This window comes from Mchenga conophoros, linkage group LG13, assembly GCF_057382185.1.
Source record: "Mchenga conophoros isolate Kocher_MC1m ecotype Shallow Benthic linkage group LG13, M_conophoros_male_GT1.1, whole genome shotgun sequence".
NCBI classification, from domain to species: Eukaryota; Metazoa; Chordata; class Actinopteri; order Cichliformes; family Cichlidae; genus Mchenga; species Mchenga conophoros.
Window position 1 is genome coordinate 23,903,973 of NC_140538.1, and position 20,195 is coordinate 23,924,167.

A 20,195-nucleotide genomic window follows, 5' to 3' on the forward strand; every position below is an offset into this window, starting at 1 on the left:
TGTGCTGCTACTGCATTTAGATCTCTCTTGCACATATGCATCAGTACAGACGCTAAATGTGCCGTGAGAGCGGTCAGTGTCTGTCTCAAACTGACCTGAATTTTTCATGTCAAAGATGGTCACTGGTGATGAGAACTGAGTCAAATAGTCTCGGGTATGACTTTCAACATGGAGTTCATGTTGTTCAACTGTAAAATCCTGAGGCATCTGCAAGAGTACATGTAGAGCAAACAACGTCAGCTTTAGTGTGTTTCAGTGTACCACACTGGGTTCTAAAAACTCTAATCCCCACATCTGTTTACCTGCAACGTCTCTCCTCTTCCCCAAAAAACAATTCATCATTTGGGGCTGCTTGGCAGTGCGTGTTGTCAGATTGACACTTTTAGGGTGAGATCCAAACCATGAGCTCATCTATACCTTGCTAGTACTGGATGATGTTGGACATCCATTAGCCTTTATTCTTTGTAGCACAGATTCAACAAGCTGCTGGAAACATTTCTCTGAGATTTTGGTCCATATCGACATGACGGCATCACACAGTTGCTGCAGATTTGTCGGCTGCACATCCACGATGTGATTCTCATGTTCCGCCACAACCCAGAAGTGCCCTACTGGATTGAGCTCTGGTGACTGTGGAGGGCATTGAGTACAGAGAACTCACTGCCATGTCCACGAAACCAGTTTAAGATGATGTGATCTTTGTCACATATGTTATTCTGCTGGAAGCAACCATTAGAAGATGGACACACTGGTTATAAAAAGGTGAGCGTAGTCAGCAACAGTACATGCTCAGTTGGTAATAAGGGGACCAATCTGGGCTAAGAAAATATCCTCCATATTATTACACTTCACAACATCGCTTTCCTGTTCTTAGCTGACCATTTCGTTCACCCAGTGTGGTCTTCTGCTGTTTTTGCCCATATGCTTCAAGGTGAATGTGTTGTGTTCAGAGAGGCTCTTCTGTATACCTTTCTTTGTGATGAGTGGTTATCTAAGCTATTGTTGTCATCCTCTGTACTTTGGCATATTCATTCGGACATATGCTGCTTACTAGTTATTTTCTTTTTTTCAGATATTTTTATCCAGAAACTAGATGCATGGAATAAGGAGATAGAAGTTAGCTTACAGAGTTAGCTCTGTAAAGCTACTGTCACTGAGTCTTTCAGAAAGCCATCATCAAATCACTGATTGATGTTGCCGCTGCACCTGAAAGAAATGTCGTGGGTTTCTACCCAGATATACATTTACCATCATCACAAAGTGCCCATTGTTAAGCTAAAATGAGAAGTTTGGTTCCAAGATGATATATTCACCAAGTGGAAAATTGCTCACCTGCTGTGACAAAATGATTGCTGACATGAAAGTAACTTTTTTGAAATTGACAAATAGCCTGATGTTTTGAAATTAAATCAGCGATGTCAGAATTTCTACAGTTTGAAAAAGCACTCAAAAAATATTTTCACTTCATGTAATGCATGAAATAAAATTATACAAGCCTGTTTGGGGAAAAAAAAAATCCGCTTTCTACATTTCTGTGCGGAGAAAACTCTCCGGGGATGTTCTGCCTCGGAAATAACAGTCTATTTGACTGCCTTTTCAAAGTGTTGCACATAACTGTGTCAGATTTAAGGAAAACATGCGTCAGAAAATCTGGATCCAAATCTCTTTGAGCAGTGAAAATAAAGAAAAACAGTTCCTAAAAAGAAGGAAGCGGATTGTGGGGATTGTAGCTGTGGTTCAAAGTGTATACAATGGAAATAACAGAGGTTTAAAGGACAGGGTGAGGGCAGATGAGGGCCAGACGGGCTGATGGAGACCATCAGCTCCTTTGTGAATACTCAGGGCTGAGGTGCCGCATCCCCATCAGGCTGTGACATTCAGGGGCCTTTTCCTCTCTGACTTTCTAATGATATCTTTTATGAGGATTTCACATTTTCCAGTCTGTCCATGTGAAAGGAGAAGCACTCTCTTTCTTTCTAAAGGTTATAGACAAAGGTAACACATCGGCGTTGATGCTCTGCTGTGTATTCAAAGCAGAGCGAACACAGAAGGACGGAAATGAATTTGTAAGGTCTTGTAAGAATGAGTGTCAAAAAGAAAATGAAAGTGGAATTGGAAATGAGCTTTGCCTCCTGTGGGATCCATGTGTCTGCGAAGGTTTTGTTAGTTACCGCCCTCCCCCCCTGCTCTCTCCTCTGCATGTTCCTCTCTTTCTTTTCCTCAGGTGGTCATGAGTCAGAGACTGGGCAGCAGCCTAAGGAGGAAAGTCAGTGAGACTGAAACACAGCTTTTGGCACTACATGAAGCCAAACTGGCAGCCATCTCAGGTAACTTTCCACTCAACCACACCCCACTACATCCCTGCTGCATTACCCTTTTTTTTATTTACCCCATTTACTTGGCTCACCCACCATTAGCCTCACTTAATTACGCTATTAATGATCAAGAAGCTCGTTAATGGACGTTGTAAGCATAATGTGCTCCTGTGGTGCACCGGTGCAGGTAATGACTTCAGCAGTGCTAAGGAACTGAAAGCAGAGATGAAGGCGGTGTACCTGGAGCGGGACCGACTTGAGGCTCTGGCCAAGAGGCTGCACAGCCTCAGCTCAGGGAGCAGCCAGGAGCTCGCCAGGATGAAGGAGCAGCGGCAGCAACTCAGACAGGAGCTGGAGCAGAGGGAGGCCCAGCATGGTGAGTGGCAGAGGCTACCCAGTATGACTGACAACATCAAACCCTTGTCTTTACTATTGATTAATTAATATATAAATCTACAACACTGTTACTTTATTCATTTTTTTTTCTACAAGGAGCAAGACTTTATCACAATTTTTAAAAAGTGGTCTCGAGCAATAGTTCTGCAGGTTTTTCTTTGGGCGTTGGCTGCTTTTTCCTTCATTTTCAGTCCAGTCCTTGTACCTGATCACTTAACACTGAACTACAAATCACTGAAGCTTAAAAACTGTGCCTAACGGTGCAAAGGATGAACCATTGTTGTGCCTACACATAACAAACAACTTAGCATGAGAACACAGTTTGAAGGGCATAAAATAGTATTTCTGCACTAACAATTGAAATTGAAATTTTTATTTTTTATTTTTTTTATTTCAGTCAACAACAACAACAACAACAACAACAGATTATAATTTTACATAAAAGTACTCAAACAGTAACCGAAAAAGGAATAGGCTGAAGCCTTATGGCTTATACTTATCCTATCCCTTACCCCCATAGAAATAATCAAATCCTTAACCAAGAAAATAAATAACATTGATAAATAAGTTGTATAACAGTTTGAAAAGAAATCAATGATAAATCAAGAAATTGAATCAACACAAAAAAATGTTAACAAACCAAATTTCTATAAACTTGTATAATACTAATTTTTAAAATCTTCCTGAAGAATGACAAAGAAAAACACATCTATACTTAACATTGGTTCTCACTTTAGGCATTTCAAACTTATAAGACCCCCTCAAATCATATTTTCCATCTCTTAGTTGAAACATACTTAAAATACAAATTGGAACATTCTTTTTCATCACACGATATATCATTTCTAAAGTTTTAGAATATATAATGTCCATGAATTTTAACATAGATGATCCTACAAAAAAACTGGTTGGTGGACTCCCTATATCCAACTTTATTTATTATTCTAATAGCTCTTTTTTGCAATTTAAATATTGAATCCAAATATGTTTTGTATGTGTTCCCCCAAATTTCTGCACAGTAGGTCATATAAGGCAAACAAAGGGAAGTATACAATAAATAAAGGCAGTTCTTATTCAAAAAATCTCTTGTTTTATAAAGAATAGAAATAGACTTGGATAGTTTTCGTTTCACATGTTCTATGTGGGGCTTCAAACAAAGTTTATCATCAATAATTACTCCTAACAATTTTGTCTCATATACTCTTTCAATTTCAACATTATTTAAATTCAATTTTACTTTAATATTACTTTTACTACCTCCAAATAACATAAATTTTGTTTTACTTTCATTCAATGATAGTTTATTAAATACAAACCATCTATTTAACTTTATGAGTTCTGTTTCCACTGTTTTCAGTAATTTCTTTATGTCTTTTCCTGAGCAAAATAAGTTTGTATCATCAGCAAACATCACATATTTTAAAGATTCCCAAGAAGCCGTTAGCTGGAATCTTAGCATATTTCAGTATGCTGCTGGATAAAAGAAAGAATTAGGCATAAAAACTGTGTACAGTAGATGAACAGGATCTAAACACGGTATGTCCTTAGAAAAAGACCTGACACAGGACCTGTGAGGAACATCTGGCCCTTCAATTTATCCAGCTGCTGAAGCCTCATCAGAAATGGCCTCCATGAAAGGGTGGCTGTCAAGAGGAGGGAAACAGTCCAGCCAAACATTGACTTTCAGGCTTGTTAGAACTGTACAGAGTCTGTTTTGGGCTTATATTCTGTATTTCCATGTGTAGATTTCAATAAACTGCTGCATCTTTTGCCCATTATGGTATTACTTAAAAATCTATGTAGATATATGAATTTATATAATTTGTTGAGAAGATAAATCTCACACAGGTGAATATTAGCATACAGTTAGATTAATAAAATGTTCCTACTAGCTCCAGTAAGGCTCTACATGAAGCATAACTTCTTGTTTATTTTGTACCAAACTGAAATGTAAAAAATTACCATTCGGTTTAATGGGGGATTAAATCTGAAGTAGGGGCTAGATAGAAACCACTTTGGTTCCACACATAAAATTCCAGTTAATTTTATTTGCATATGCAGGATTCTGTGGCTCATAGTTGCAGCTTTTACAACAAAAAGTGTCCTGGTTAAATCGTTAGCACAAAAGAGTAAGAACTGTGCTAAATAAGCAACAGGTTTTTGGAGAAAAGCTCCAGAGTACACACTTATGACCATAAAATCTATATCGCAATTTTAGTTTTAGAATTCCTGAGGCGTGATTAACCACAAAACATCCAGTCAGTGAGCTCAGGAGTCACTTTCATGCTTCTTAAGAGGAAAAACCTTCGGTGTTAATAAAACTAAGAGCGCTGCTTGCTTAAATGAATCCTTTCCTCCAGCCCTCTATCAGAAACAAAAATGAATAAAACTGGTCGAAGGAACATATCGATATGTTTGTATTATAATTATAAAGCTAGTGTGAGCAGTATTTTTTTTTAATACACAAAACTAACACATTGCTTTTCAAGTTGACATCATATTGTCATTCATTCAGATTATGTTTCTGGCCTTCAGCTAGCACAGCTGCCTGCCCTTAGGTGCTCGGCAGGTTGTGTACACTTTGCCTTCTATGATTTTTGGGGGTTTTTTTGTTGCTGAGAACAGCTGTCTGCTGCATCTGGAAACAAGCCTGATTCGAGCAGCAAGAGTGAACGAAACCTGTACAATAAGACAAAAATCTGAAAAACTGTGAAAAAGCTCAAGAAACAAAAAGTCAGCTTAAGGGATGTTTGTGTAATAATTCTCTTTGGGACATTACATGTACACATTTGTTCCATTGTTAACATACAAACAGTTATTATAGTAGCTTAGAATAAACATTTTAAAGCATGAATATGAATAAGTGCAGCATTACCTGAAACAGCGCTGTTCTTTTTTTCCCTGCCCACTGAGGCGTGAAAGCGTTTGTTGTGTACTTGAAAGGCGCCTCTCTTTTTCTTTGAATACACTTTTTAAATATCAGTTCAAAATGTGAATCATGAGAGCTCTTTGAAAGACAAGTCGCCTCTTGATGTTGCTCCACACTGTGAGAGGACATCAATGAACAATGACTTTTTCTCCCAAATGAAGCAAAAGTGATCTGCTGTCAGCGGGGGAATCGGCTTCAAACGAGTTACCAGCAAGGATTGGCAGTCGCGAAGAGGCGAGGTGGCGAGGGTGGTGCGAGGGAATTGAGCTTTAATTGTGTAAAGTTAGCCGGTTACCTTCGAGCCAGTGTGCGCAGACATGATGCATCAGCGTTCACACGCTCTCCAACTCGATTAAGATCTTAAGGAACGGGGGCTTGTCCTTTTAAAAAATTTTTATTCTTTTTTTTAGGGTTCAGTCTTTAGATTGATTTGGCGCGTGGGCATTTGGTAGAGATCTAAATGGATTTTGACGGCACCACCTGCAGTGGTACTCTCTCTAGTCCATCAGTCACAGGGAGATTTCTAAAAAAGGTCACTTCCCTCACTGAGACACGCAGACGGGAGGATGAGGGGAGGGCGGGAGAGGGGGGGGTGGTGAAGTGATGGGGCTAGAGCAGGAAGTGAAGTGGCATCAGACTGAAGCTAATGCTACAACCTCCCATCTACCATATGCTGTTACCCAGATCATAAAGATTTGTGGCTGGAGCTTCACATTTAATGCTATTGTCCTGTCCTGAATGCACCCTTTCCTGTCACTAGGGGGCACCCTTTTATTTTTGTACTCCATTGTTCAGGCTTAGTTGCATGAAGTTTTTAGGGGGTTGTATAGTAATGCATAGACTTGCTATTTTAGTACATCCAGTCTATAATTGTACATCATTATAGGAGAAAGCAGCTCTTTTCATTTCAAAGTGATTATGTTTCATCGACCTCCACTGGATTTTTGTTGTGGAAGCACACCCAAGAACACCTCGGTCTGCTTGACAGCCAGGGATAACACTGATCTCTTCCATGACAAGCATCACCACGTTCACCTCAGCAGCCTAAACGCAGCGTGCGTGTGTGCCTCATCTTGAATAATGTAGCTCTGCAGGCTGGGAAACCAGTGGTACGAAACTGCGGCGGCTAAACAAAGGATTTGGAGTCAGGTGGTAACACGTCACAGAGAAGACGGCAAGTTAATGATTGGTTGCGCGGCGTGCTCAAACGCTCAAGTGGGCGCACACAATATGGCAGCAGGCGCAATTTCAAAATGTGTTGCTGACACCAAGCAAGGGGCTCATTAAACTGTCATCCTATTTGGTAATAAGGGGCTGGCACACACTTGCTGGAAACTGATAGCCCACCAACAGCACATTACCATTTCTTTAGCTGGAGGGGATTAGAAATTACTGTCTAAGTCAAAGCCAAGATGGCCATCCTTTTAGGTTTCCGAGGCATTTCTAGCACGCGCGCTTGTGGTATTAGTGTCATCCCGTACAAAGAAAACAGCATGCCCATTGTCATCGCGTGAGCTCCGAGGCAATGAATAGTCCTGCTGATGCCATGTAAAGATAGAAATTCATCAACAAGCTGAAGCCACACAGCTTCAGCTTGTTGAGTGCTTGCGGTGTGGGGGCTTTTTGGCCTGGGAGCCATTATGTCCCTAATTGCCGTTGGCACGTTTGCTGATGAATACCACAGCCATTATGGCCAGAGGTTTGATTCCCCGCTGAGAGTATAATTTTGTCCCCAAGAGAGATCTCGAGCGACGCTAAATTTACAAATAAATAATTGAAGAGCTGAATAAGATGCGTAAATGACCCCCAGTAGTGAGGACTTTCATATGGGGAAAGCTGCATCAGACTGTGCTCCTCTTCATTTAGCCAAGTAGTGTGGTAATGCCTGTTCACTGCCATTGTTACAATGCCAGCAGTTCTCTTGTTTTCTGCTTCACGCGGCTCAACTGGAACCCATTTAATTACTGTACCAGCTATTGTTTCTCCATACAGCTCCTGTTGCTCGTGCCGTAGTTTAAAGCCAGTCAGTTCGAACCCAACTGTGCGGTGCTAGTCGGATTTAAGTGCACATCAATACAAGTCACTCTGTGTTATTAGACAAATGCAATTTTCTCTTACAGTAAAGGCGAGGACACATATGATTTATTCATAGCTCTGGCTCTTTTAGGGTGCTTCTGTTGAGAACATGATGGAATGTGTGACAGCTCTTCTCTGAAGAGCATCTGAGTGATTGAGAGCGGCACGGTGGTTAAGTGGACTTGGGGGGGGGGGGGGGGGGGGAAGGATGTTTTTTGGTCTTTGTCTCTGAAGTTTCAGCAATATTGAGTATTTTTTTCTTCCTGTCATTCCATTATGAATTTATCATTGAAAGAATTACTGCAAAAACACAATTGACTGAGGTACCACTCCAATCAGGCTCCGTCAATCAATCAATCAGGTCTTTTCTTCAATTACATACCGCTGAAACAAATGTTTTATATCCCTACTGTGCCTTCCTTCTCTTCTACGTGCACTGCAAACACGGTAAAGCTCAAAAAATGTTGCAGCTGTTTGGTTTGGGATGTAACGCCAGACTGTCAGTCCACCACACTGGCTCACACTGAAAGCAGCCGACTTTCCATCTTGTGGAATTACTTGGTATTTCTGTAATATTGTATTTTTTAATTTCCCCTAAAACGACTGGAGTTTCTAAGTATATTTATCTCATGAGCCACAAATTTGCAGCTAAACGAAAACACCAGAGTAAGATGATATATTGCTCGCATATACAAGTGGGAGATGATGGGGGGGAAGATGCATTTTAGTGAAAATGTACTAACCCGGAGTTCCAAGAGGAAACCCGGGGAATAATAGGATGCATGTTTAATGGGGCGGAATTGTTCAGCTGGTGAAGCGTTGAGAGTGCTCTGCACTTTTTTGGGAGACTTCCTCATTGCCGAGGAATGTTGCTTCTTGGATTCAGTTGTCAAAAACAAAAAATATATTTGCAGCTTGCTTCAGTAGAAATATAGTTTAGAGCCTCTTCTAAACAGTTTCTATTTACTGACATACAATGACAGTGAGCATTTCTTAAGATTTCAGCTGAGCAGTTTAGCACCCATCACTTAAAAAAGACCAAAACACAACCCAACTACAGTTTTGCACACACCCAATTACTTGTCAAGTGATTCTTTTTGTTGTGCATTCAAGCACAACCCAACAATATGCTCCGCTATGCCAGCTGCAATCTGTGCATGCTACAGCTAGAGCATCATGGGTGATTGAGCATCTGTCCTATATCAGGCTGTCCCTCTGTCAGCTCTGCTGCTGTTAGGTTCAGGTATATATGGTGGGAGTGGCTCCATATGCCTACTGCGTGTTTGTGTTTTACCTGCAGCGCTGTCACACTCAGACAGACCTAGCCAAGCTTAAACACATTCATCACAGTCAGTGCCTTCAGCTCAATTACAGACACACAGTTTTGTCTTCTGCCTTATTATTGCACAGGCTTTTATAACAAGCATGTCACCGGTGCTCTGTTAGCGCAGAGCCGCCTCTAATTTGTTTGACAACAAAAAGGCCTCACAGACGTTTGGGTGCTTTTGTTGTTAAGGCGCTGAAGAAATGACCGCATTATTCACTTAGAGTTGGAGAGCTCTTTGAATGCTCGTGATGCAGGAGGCACTGAAAACACCTTGCCTATATTAACTTTTTTCTGTAAAACCCATAACTGTGATTGAGTTTTGAAATTTTAAGTTCTGTCTATTATTGAATATTCTCTGCTTGACTTTTGGTTTCACCATGTGTCTATTCTTAGCTTTTCTTAGTTTTATTTTCATCATATTTTGTAGCCTAGTTATTGTTAATATTTATGGGCATGATTTATAGGTGACTCCTGGAGTTTCAGTTTATTCTTTTTCCTCTCTGGATAAATCTCCATCTCTGTTTGGTGATGTCCTGTTTTACTTTGTTCATCTCTTATTTGTGTGCATTGTATTTAGTTTTATCCTGTTTCATTAGTCTCTGACTAATTTCAGCTGTGTCTTGTCACCCTGGCGTTTCCGATTTTCCTGATTCCCTGTGTCTATTTAAAGCCTCAGTTTGTTTTAGTTCTCTGTTGTGTCATGCTGTTGGACTGCGGACTTCCTCTTGTGTTTTCTGGTCTGCGTGTCTGTTTGTTTTACCAGGCCTTGGATTATGTGCTCCACCTAAATAAAAAGTCTTTTTTTGCGTTTCCTGAGCTCATTCTGCTCTTTGGGTCCCTTATCAGGACACACTGACAGAAACTTTGTAAACTCTGCTACAGTTGTGACATCCTGCTTCATAGGTTTGTCTGTCACATCAGAGTTTGTAACCATCAGACTCGTCTTTTTCTGTCTTAGAGTGTTAGAGCTATTTAGCTGAAGCAATTTAGCTTCGATTAGTCTAACAAATTCTGATTCATATATAAAGCAAATGACATTGTCGCAGCACCCAGTAACCCATTCTCCACATCCTTCAATGGTGTCTCAGTTCTGCTTGCGTTATGAATGAATGGCCTTTTCGATTTTGGCCGGGGTCCTTGACAGCAATCAGTGATGTTTAATGCCTGCTGAGATCACTAGTGTGAAGGGAGTCTGAGCTCATGAATTTCCGATGTGGGCTCTGTGAACGCCTTTGTGAAGTTCCTTCAACACCAAATATGCCACGGCACGCATCAGGGAGTAACAGAGCGACTGTCTTCTTTATGGGCTTTTTAGTGCCGATTTTATTCGCATTGCCTGCCCATGACAGCAGCCTCCCGCAGTCTTACAGGAAGTGGTAATATCACCCAGTGCTCTGGTTCCACTCTGCGCAGGAGGAGGCTCTGCGCGCTTGATTTCTCGTCCCATTCTATAAAGAAAAGATTATTTTTATCTGTCACGCCTGAAAAACCGCCGTAGTTTTACCACTGGTTGGCATGGCGACAGGACGGCGCACTCTCCTCTGTGTATAGCATGGCAAGAAATATTAAGTAAACAGTTAATGCACTTGTGTGTCAATCTCCCACCTTCATCTGTTTCTATCCGTCTTGCTGTTGTTCAAGCTGTAGCTCAGTTTGGCAACTCGCTCTCTGCCAGCTAAAGTCAGGCTTAATGCCCTCCATGTATTATTCAGCGGCTATCTGCTTGCAAGCTGCTTAACAGAGCCAGCGTGAATGGAAGTTGATAGGGGAAGCTCTATCAGGTAGGATAAGATCTCACGTGGCAATTAGAGGGTTGGTAAGTGAGCTGTCTGGTCCACATACAGCAGATATGTGATAGCTTCTCCAGCGGCCTCTGATTGCACAGATTTGGCCACTTTGACTGAAACGAGTAACATCCCTTCCTGTGACTCCCACATTCAAGCCCCCATAAATAACCCAACTAGCTCCATCTCAGCTCTTCCTTCAAGTACAGACAGGAGTGTGTGTGTGCGTGTGTGTGTGTGCAAGAGTGTGGAAAGTGTTTGTCACGCTACTGTCGCTGACATTTTCCTTTTCTTCCTGCTGTGCCTGGCCCCGAGAATATGTCACCCCCAAGCTGATGCTGTCTATTAACCACCATCAAGACAATGATGCAAATTGTATTTCAATCCGCAGACTTTGTCTCTGTGTGAGCAGCCTAAGCGGCATCACAAAACATAACAGTTTCCCAATTGTTTTTGGCTTTCCTAGTTCTTCATTAAAGTTTGTATTTTAAGTAGGAGTATGCACTCATGTAAAATATAATCGTACTCCCTTTAAAAAAATTGTTTTTTACCAAATGTTAGATGAAAATTTTACACCATCTGCTCTATATTCAGTATTTTACTATTTTTCTAGACAATAGCTTCCACTTAGAGTAGCCTCATTATTATTGTCTTGCAGTGTCTGTGATCCTTTGACTCCAAGGTGGGAACCAGTGCTCCCTGGTTCCAATGGATTGTTGAGAATGTATAAATGTATAGGAATAGCTATGTTTTACTGAGGAAGAGTAGGAAGGTTTGGATTGTATGTTATAACTCGGGTCTATCTGTCTATAGATATATATAGATAGCATCTATGTTTCCTATTCCTATTGTGCTCAAGGATTGGAAGCTCCTATGGGCAGGGCATATTCTCATGTTTCATACATGAGCTCATTAACGCAGCTCAGTCCTCCTCTCCATCCTGACTACTGCTCAACCAGCCTCCTCAGGCACAACTCACTGCTGGCAGAAGGGCACAGGAAGCAACATAAGCAATCCATCCAACTTCATGCCCCACAGAAAATCTGGCAAGATATAAAGAACTATGCCATGATAAAATCCCCTTTTATCCTTGGGCCATCTACAGTTTTATCCCCTCTGAGAGTAGAGGCAGTGATCTCTCCTCATTTATGTGTTTGTGTTAAGAGAAAGCCAGCTGCTCCTCTAAAGTGAAGTGTACTGTTGCAGTTTCTCTGCACAATGCCGTCACCAAGTGATGACAACTAACTTTTCTAACATGTATACCATAGCTATTGATGCGTCAATGTTAACAGTATTAGAGGTAACGTGCTGTTGTTCTCTTTGTTCTTTTTTTCTCACTCAGAAAGCCGCCTGAAAGAGAACACCAGCAAGTATATTGAACTACTGGAGGACCGATTGCACAGGTAAGGCTTTTCTGTGCTCTCTGCTTCTTTTTAATACAGACGCGAAGACTCTGTGTTCCTCAGACTAATAAACAAGGAGACGTATATAAAGCAGCAGGCTCCAAGGAATTTCCTCTCACTCCTGCTGTCCTCTAACCAGAGCAACGTCTCCTCAGTGCATCACATCACCTACCACATCATGCTCTCACACCTTTTTTTCATACGCCGTTGTCTCCTAGAGCCCCTTCTCACATTGCAGTCTGTCTCTCACCTACACAATTTGTCTTCCTCTTCCCACCTTCTCACATACCTTTTGTACCTTTTTTTAGGCTTTGACATCAACTCATCTCCCACCTTTCCGCTCTTCCTGTGTGTAAACCATTTTAGACAAAACAATATCTTTCTTCTGACTGGTTCATTGTTTCCGTCTGCGAACTCAGAGGTTCTAAATCACAAAGGACAAGTCATGTTACGGGTTGCCACCCATCTCACCTGACTTAAGGAGTGAGCTGAGGAGGTGAGAGTGTGGATCCTGGTGAGCATTTGAGTCCATACAGATGCTTGTGCTTCTTTTATAGTTCAATCACCAGATGGATAGACTCTTTGGCAGACAAACAGCGACTGGCTCTTATTCTACAGGTTGTTGGAGCAATTTTTGTTTTACAGATGGATAAATATAGCCGGTAATGATTTTGTGCACCACATATGAGCTGTTCTTTCCACTCAGTCTATTCTAGTTGTGTTCAGAAGAGAAAAGGTTAGGTGGTATGGGTTTACTTTGAGCTTGCAAAAGCCTTTATTATCACAGACCCTGTTTGTCTACTTGACCTTTGTCTCTGTTTGTGGTGTGTGTAGGGGGGCACAGCTTTGTGTGTTGCATCCTTGGAGAGGCAGGGTCACCTCTTTGGATGAGAGCCAGGACTCAGTGACATACTGCAGGGCTCTTGCTTGTTGAAGGATGCACAGACTGGGGGTCTGAATGGTCAAGGAGCAACATGGTTGCGATCTCAGCGCCCAGCAGGGAATCGTGCCTCAGGACCATCGCTGTCAATAGGGCAGATGGCTGCTTTGTGTTTTGTTTGTATGATGGCAACACTTCTGAGTTTCTAGCAGAGGCATTTGTCAGAGTATTTTAGAGAATGGGATGAATCGCTGCCTAAATATAAAGGACAAAAGAAGGCAAAACGTTTGTTGAGGGCTAGGCACATAGATAGATAGACACACGCACACAACAGATGACAAGCAGCCTACGTAGGATACTATCAAACACAGAAACTGCATAATGAAAGTGTGACACGTTAAAAATATCATCTAAAAACAAGAATAAAATTTAAGACTGAGTATAAAAATGCCAGATGTTACAATACAACTCAGTGGTATCACCAGTGGAGACCTTCTGTCTGTCACCGACAGGCCTTCTGTAAGGAAAGTCTCCGAGCTTAACCTGAGATAACCCTGATGAAACTGACAAGGTTATATATTAAAGTTCTTCAGTGGGCTACAGAAAATGTTATAACAATATAAAACCTTTTCCACAGGCTGAGTGCTGCTCCTCACAGCAACTAAAATTTTCTTCACACGTGTGCCCCATTATACAGCTATAAAAACATCTATAAAATGTTTAAGTCTAAAATCTCCTTTTAATTTTCTTTTACGCAAACCATCTGAGATTACAAATCCTGAAAGCTTAGTACTGCTCCCCGAGGAAACCATCATTAACTACTATTACCAGTAAAACTGGTTTGCAGTGGAGCTGCTATATACTGTGTTCCTGTTTGAACACAGTATATAGTTCCTTTGCTACGAGGGCAGATGATTACATACTGTAAATCATAAGTATTTCCCCCACAGACTCTGCAAAGGGAGGATGTAGACACTATGACCTCAGACACTGATCAGTGAATTGCTTCGAAGCCTCATGTTTGGTGTTATTTTTCATAAGCGAGGGGTGAATCCGACTGAGACACAGAGGATGCTGCTCGGTTGTATGAAAGTGAATTGTACATCACAAGAAGTACAAGTTGCCCTACTTGGACTTTCCCCCAAAGACTTCTTTACTATTGAAGAGTCACCCCCTTCCTGCCATTAGAAAGAGTGCAGATCTGAGACACTTGTGCATGCATCCTTACATCCCTCTTCCTAACTACTTATTTAACTCCATGACTTCCACACTGGCTTCAATTTTCAGAGCCGGGTCAATGATATAGTCACATCACTCTGAAAAAAGAGAATTTCCATTCAAGGACACCTTCTTGGGTGACTGTAAACTAATTTTCTCGGCCATCACATTCTATATTAAATGATTGGCTCTTCAGCCTTAGATCGGCCTCCATGACCAGAGGCGGTCTAGATAAATTCACAAATATAGCTCTGATTTATGGCGTACACCAGTCCCTTCCACCAGCTCCCGCTTGGCACAGTGACACATATTTGCCTTGATTGAATGTGCCGTTTTCCCCACATGTGCATACACCACTAACCCACGCACGCACACACACACACACACACACACACACACACACAGATGCACACATGCACTCATCATCCACTGTAAATGTTATCAGTCAGCTCTAATGTACATTACCATTGATAGAGTACCGTGGTGATGAGAAGTGAGGAGAGGAGGAGGGGAGAAGGGTGGAGAGAGGCAGATTAGTGTGCTGAGATGTCTGGTCTCCGTGGAGACGGATGGTGTTGAAAAAACCAATTATCTTTTCCTTGCTAAAGACTAGAACAGGATGTTAGAACAGCGCAGATGCTGTAAGTGTGTCATCAGAATAAAAAACATTTTATTCAGATTAGCAGCACCACACAGTTGTTTAATACATTTATGCAGATGTTTCATTAGGAAATGCTTCTCGTTTTTGTCCCTCATTTATATATTCATTCTCCTGTAGAGATTTGAGCGGCATATATCATACGCGACGGATACTGGCACAGAAGCCATTAAATGCTGAGATGTATAGTTAAATTGAAGATGCTCTATGAAAATCTAAATGAGAAAAAACTGGGATAAAATGTGCTCCTCTCTTACTTTTAATATACAAATTATACGAATCCACATTTTTTTTTTAAAGTGTTTGGAACACTTAAGCTGGATTTGCCCATCTGGCTCCTGTAAAAACCTCCTCTAGTCATCCACCAAACAAACCCCTCCCAGTCCTCCATCTATCACACCTCCATCGCTATATTATTAACACCTCTCCACATCTGGTGTTATTTGTGAGGCTAATGTTAAGGCGAAACATTATCACATCTCCTTTCCTTTCTATTGTGTGAAGTCTTATTTTATAGCTTTTAGGTTTCCTCAAAAAACAAAAATGCATCAATGATTATATTTCCTTTCTCTCACTTTTCTAAAACAACCAAAAAAGGTGTTCATTTTACCCAGAATATGATTTTTATGTAACAATGAACTATGACTCAAAATCTGAGAAAATATTTCATGCTCTGAACCCGATAACCATAGACTGTATATAAAAGATGGTCTCCGCCACTCCGACTCACGTGTTTTGGACTCCCTTTTTTAAAAGTCAAATTTATCATTTTGACTTAAGTCATGTTAATATTTTCAGAAGGAGAAGTGACTGTATTTTTACAAGAGGGTGAAGTTATAACTTACCAGCTAAAGCACCTAACTTAGTTAGCGTGCTGAATTCATAGACCACATGGGTGCATCGCCTAGACACTGCAAAGGGTTGTAGCCCATTTATGGAAGATTTGCAGTACATACACTGCCTATGGTACCAACAATACTAAAAAAAATAAAACAAGTCCTCTTGGTATTAAAGGTATTGTAAATGTCAGTTCTGGTGACATCTCTACAGTTAATAAAGCACAACAAACCGTGTTAATTGTCAATATTAGATTTTTAAGTCGGATGAGGATATTTGGCAATTTAAAAATATACTGTATAGTATACAGGCTTATATATCCTTCAAACACTTGACAGATAAATAGATTTCTTCAACATTTGTTAGTTGTTATATGTAGTCATTTATGATTTCTTACTAAGATTATATGACACTGCAGTTTAAAAATAATCCTGTTTTATTGTCACAGCAGGTTGTGTAGTGTACACTGGACTCCGATTAGCTGGCTCTTGTGTTTGTGCCGTTCCAAACATTTGTGTTGGGTGAATCATACAACGCCCTCTGGTGGACAAACTATGTAATGTCAACACTCATAACATAATTCAAATGCGTTCCTCCGGTCTCTTCTTTACTTGTTAAATTTTCATTTACCGTCCATTATAAATTTGCTGATACTGACAGACTGGCCAATTACTAATGTCAGTTAGTAGTGCACTAAAAATGACCTACTCCTCAAACAACACTCATAAAGAATATGGTGAAGGAGGTGTTGTTTTTTATGTTATGTTTCTGTACTTAATTCTTTATTTTCTTCAGGTCTGTTTATGCTTTTCCAGTTTGTATGCTAGCTGTTGGCTTTCTTAGCCAGGAAACTTTTGTAAAAGAGATTTTTAAATCTCTTAAAGTCCAACTTTACTGGTTAAATGAAAGATAAATAAAAAACAAAACAAAAAAAGGATAAAAAAATGGTCAAAAGGTCCAGTTCAGTGACTTGCATTGGCTGAGGTAGCACCTAGTAGACAGCTACCAGTTACAGCTCACTGCTTTGGTAGTCAAAGCATGTAATATAATTCATAACATAACGTTAAATAATATTAAAACTTAGAGTTAAATTCACAAAACCTATAGGGACAAAACAAAATAAAACTTGTTTTTTTTCCTGGCTGTAAATAAGGTTATTTCTGCTGTGAAGTTGGACATTTTAACACGGGAGTCAAGGGGATTGACTTGCTTTTGGAGCCAGCATCGAGTGGCCATTTCAGGATATGCAGCTTTTGGCACTTGGTTGTTGGCTTCACTTTTCAGCCCTGGGAAGTTTTTGAATGATGGTCAGACTGGATGTGAACCCATAATGTGCCTCTTCTCTCTTGAGACGTTTAACTGAACCCGCTGGTACCTGCAGGACCCGGTCACTGCCCCGTCGTTTAAAAATTCCAGCAGATTTATAACCCTTCCTCAGCAGCAGTCTGGATTGAATGCCTTGAGGGGAAACAGGAGTCCTGCCAGTCAGTAGTCCCACAGGGAAGCGAAGATACTATAGAAAGAGAGTGTGCCTGTCTGTTTCTCCTCCTTATTACTGGGCCATCAGCAGCACAGCACGCCCACACCCTGCCGCTGTCAGATGGCAGTCGGAGCGGCTGCCACCAATTAACCCCGTGGGCGACGAGTTCATACCAGCGGGCACCAGGACGCCACCATCACAGGGATGCTTAGGCGCTAACATGTTGTCTGAATTTTCAGCAGACAGAGCCCTAATGCCAGCGCCAGTTGTTTGTAATGAATTGTGGTTGACACTGAAGAGAAGCCGCTTTGATCGATGTGGCCAGCTTTGACATTTTTAGAAGAATTTATGATTTTTATCCCCACAGAGAGTGATTTATGGGCATGTAAGTTAACACATGTGTGCTCACCCATATCTGTGTGTTGCATGTGTTCCTCTCCACTTCGGAAGAGACAAAAAACAATGGCACGGCTCATTGGGTGCATCCCCACCGTAGCAGAATTCAGAGGCAGCGAATTGGTGATGGGGGTGGAGGTGGGGGACTGGGCTGAGCAATTTTTCTATTGTCTGTCTGCCAAATGAAGGTTAGAGAACGACTGAGAGGCGTGCGTTGGCAGGGTACAGAGGTTGGCAGCCCTTTCAGGCAGGAGATGGGCTGGAAAACAAGTGGCATTCAATTTTGGGGATTTTTTTTGGGCGGGTGATTCAACCCTGAGAGAGAGAAGAATGAACAGAGGGAGAGATTAAACAATGTCATCTGGGTGCATTTTGCCTTTGAGTTTGTTTATATATCACGGAGAATGAGCCACTGTGCACTTTTCAGGTGAAAATACTATTTTATAAGGGTTTGCATGTGAGTTCAGCAAATGACATTGCTGTATTTTCTACCATTGTGAGTCAATCATTTTCAGTTTATGTCTGTGACAGAGTATTTCCTCCTAGGTTGGAATTTGGCATGTGAAGACAGACAGAGGACATTTCTTCCTTTAAGAGATTTGATAAGTCTCCTATAAAGCCATCATCGTCTTCCCTGCATCCTGTCAGCTTTAGTTTGATTTTTCTACATGACATGGATTCACAAAAACAAAGTTGGTGTTAGTTAGTGTGGAAACTGTTGCCTTTTGTGTTTGGTCTAAAAGCCCTAAAATCTATTAAAGGCTCAGAGATCACGGTCATTTGTGAATGTTTAGTTATCTAAAGGTTGCTGAAAGGAGAAGGTCAATAAACAAGAAGATTTTAAAGGTCAGAAGGCCTCAATTGTGACTCAGTGAAGGAGCTTTTTATTTAAAGGAAATGGAAAATGGTTTCTGAAAATAAAAAGATCAATGCTTCAATCCTCACAGAGGCAGCGTCTCTCAATCAAGGAATCTCTGTATGTGTGTCTGGTTTTCTTGATAAAAAGTGTATTTGATTGTTTTGATGTAGTGTATGAGGTAATCTGGATGAAGTGTGGTGTCATTTTGGGCATTTTCCCCAAGTTTATATATATATAGAAACCTCTGCTTGTCGTGACATTTACCTTTGCTTGTTTTGTGTGATCAGCTTAACCTAAATAATGGAACAATGAGATAAAAGTCAGTAACGGTGTAACTCATTTTTAAGTATATACGATCCATTTTTACCTGCTTTAATTAGTTTCTGCTGGGATCTGAGATCCTGCAAAGGTCGGGGAAAAAGGAGTGAAGAAGGCTGACTGATCATAACTCAATAGGTAGATAAAACAATCTCCTTGCCCTCCCAGTGAACTCGTACTCAGTGACCCCAGGAGAAACGAACGCATCCACACCCTCTTTTGAGTAAAGGGCATCCTTTCAGGAGGAATATCGCTCTTGTTACATTTTGTGAATGGAATTTTATTCTTTGAATGATTCACTTCTCATCTGTCACTCAGAGGTTTATGTGCTTTATTTGAAGAGATGCTGCTGTACCTGTATAATAGGAATGTCAAACTTGCTGGACAATGTGGGCCAAATACAGCCCAGTATGACCTTAAGTGCGCCAGACCAGTGACATGCCCCCTTTCTGTCAGTGTAAAGAAGTTTAACTGCACACTTAATCCCTGAGATATGTTAGTATTAGAAAAAAGCAGTGCAATTTCAAAAGTACATATCAGTATTGCTGCATAACAAAGAGATGCTGCTCTTTTAAATGAAAGAAATCTGTTTTCTTTTTGGGGCATAAATTGTAAGAAATAAATGTGTAAAATTGTAAAAACAAGAAGTTTCTGTAGTGCTGAAAAATAGGTCCTTATCAGTAGAAAAAGCCATAAAACCTTTAAAAAAGTTAAAGCGACAAGTCCAAAATTTATGAGTGTTTGCAGGGTGGATTTTAGCCCCTGGGCCTTATGTTTGACACATGCCTCTGCGGTGATGCGAGTGATGTGCATCAATGTATTATTTTAACATTCTTTTATAGCACACTACATTTTATTTAATAGCTTAACATATAAGATTGTATTTATGTATTTGATTACATGCTACAGTTCAACTATTTGCTATATGTTGTAGTACATTTTTAAAATTTCACATCACTGAATAACATAAAAGAACATACCTGATGTTAGTTTTCCTTCAGCATGCAGACAGCTCCAGATAGCTCTGCTGCTAAAGCCTGTTCTGACCACTTGGACTTTTATGATTTAAATACTGATCTCAAACTTGCACTGAGAGCAAACATCAAGTTCTCTATCAGAATGCATAACATACTTGTCTCCTTCCCTTGCTAGTTATGGGTCTCCCAGCTTGGAGCGAATCTGGGAAGCCGACCTGGAAGCATGTCACCTTTTCCTGCGAGGTCTCCAGTTGCGGACTCCCAGCTGCAGTGGAGCAGACATCGAAGACTTCCCCACTGCAACAGTTTATCCTCCATCCCAGCCAGGCACCAAAGAGGAAG

At 40.8% G+C, this 20,195-nt stretch overlaps 1 protein-coding gene across 3 annotated transcripts in view; it reads left to right on the plus strand.

The window, feature by feature from the left end:
* disc1 (DISC1 scaffold protein) overlaps nt 1-20,195 on the plus strand; it is a 54,358-nt gene that overhangs the window by 16,063 nt on the left and 18,100 nt on the right. For all 3 annotated transcript variants that reach the window (XR_014894867.1, XM_085297340.1, XM_085297341.1), the window contains exons 9-12: nt 2,225-2,327; nt 2,503-2,691; nt 12,170-12,230; nt 20,029-20,195. The exon at nt 20,029-20,195 is cut by the window's right edge and continues 77 nt beyond it. Coding sequence is in view for 2 of the 3 variants with exons in the window: in XM_085297340.1 (XP_085153466.1) it covers nt 2,225-2,327; nt 2,503-2,691; nt 12,170-12,230; nt 20,029-20,195 (520 nt within the window). In the remaining variant the exon portion in view is untranslated. The remainder of the gene's footprint in view (nt 1-2,224; nt 2,328-2,502; nt 2,692-12,169; nt 12,231-20,028) is intronic.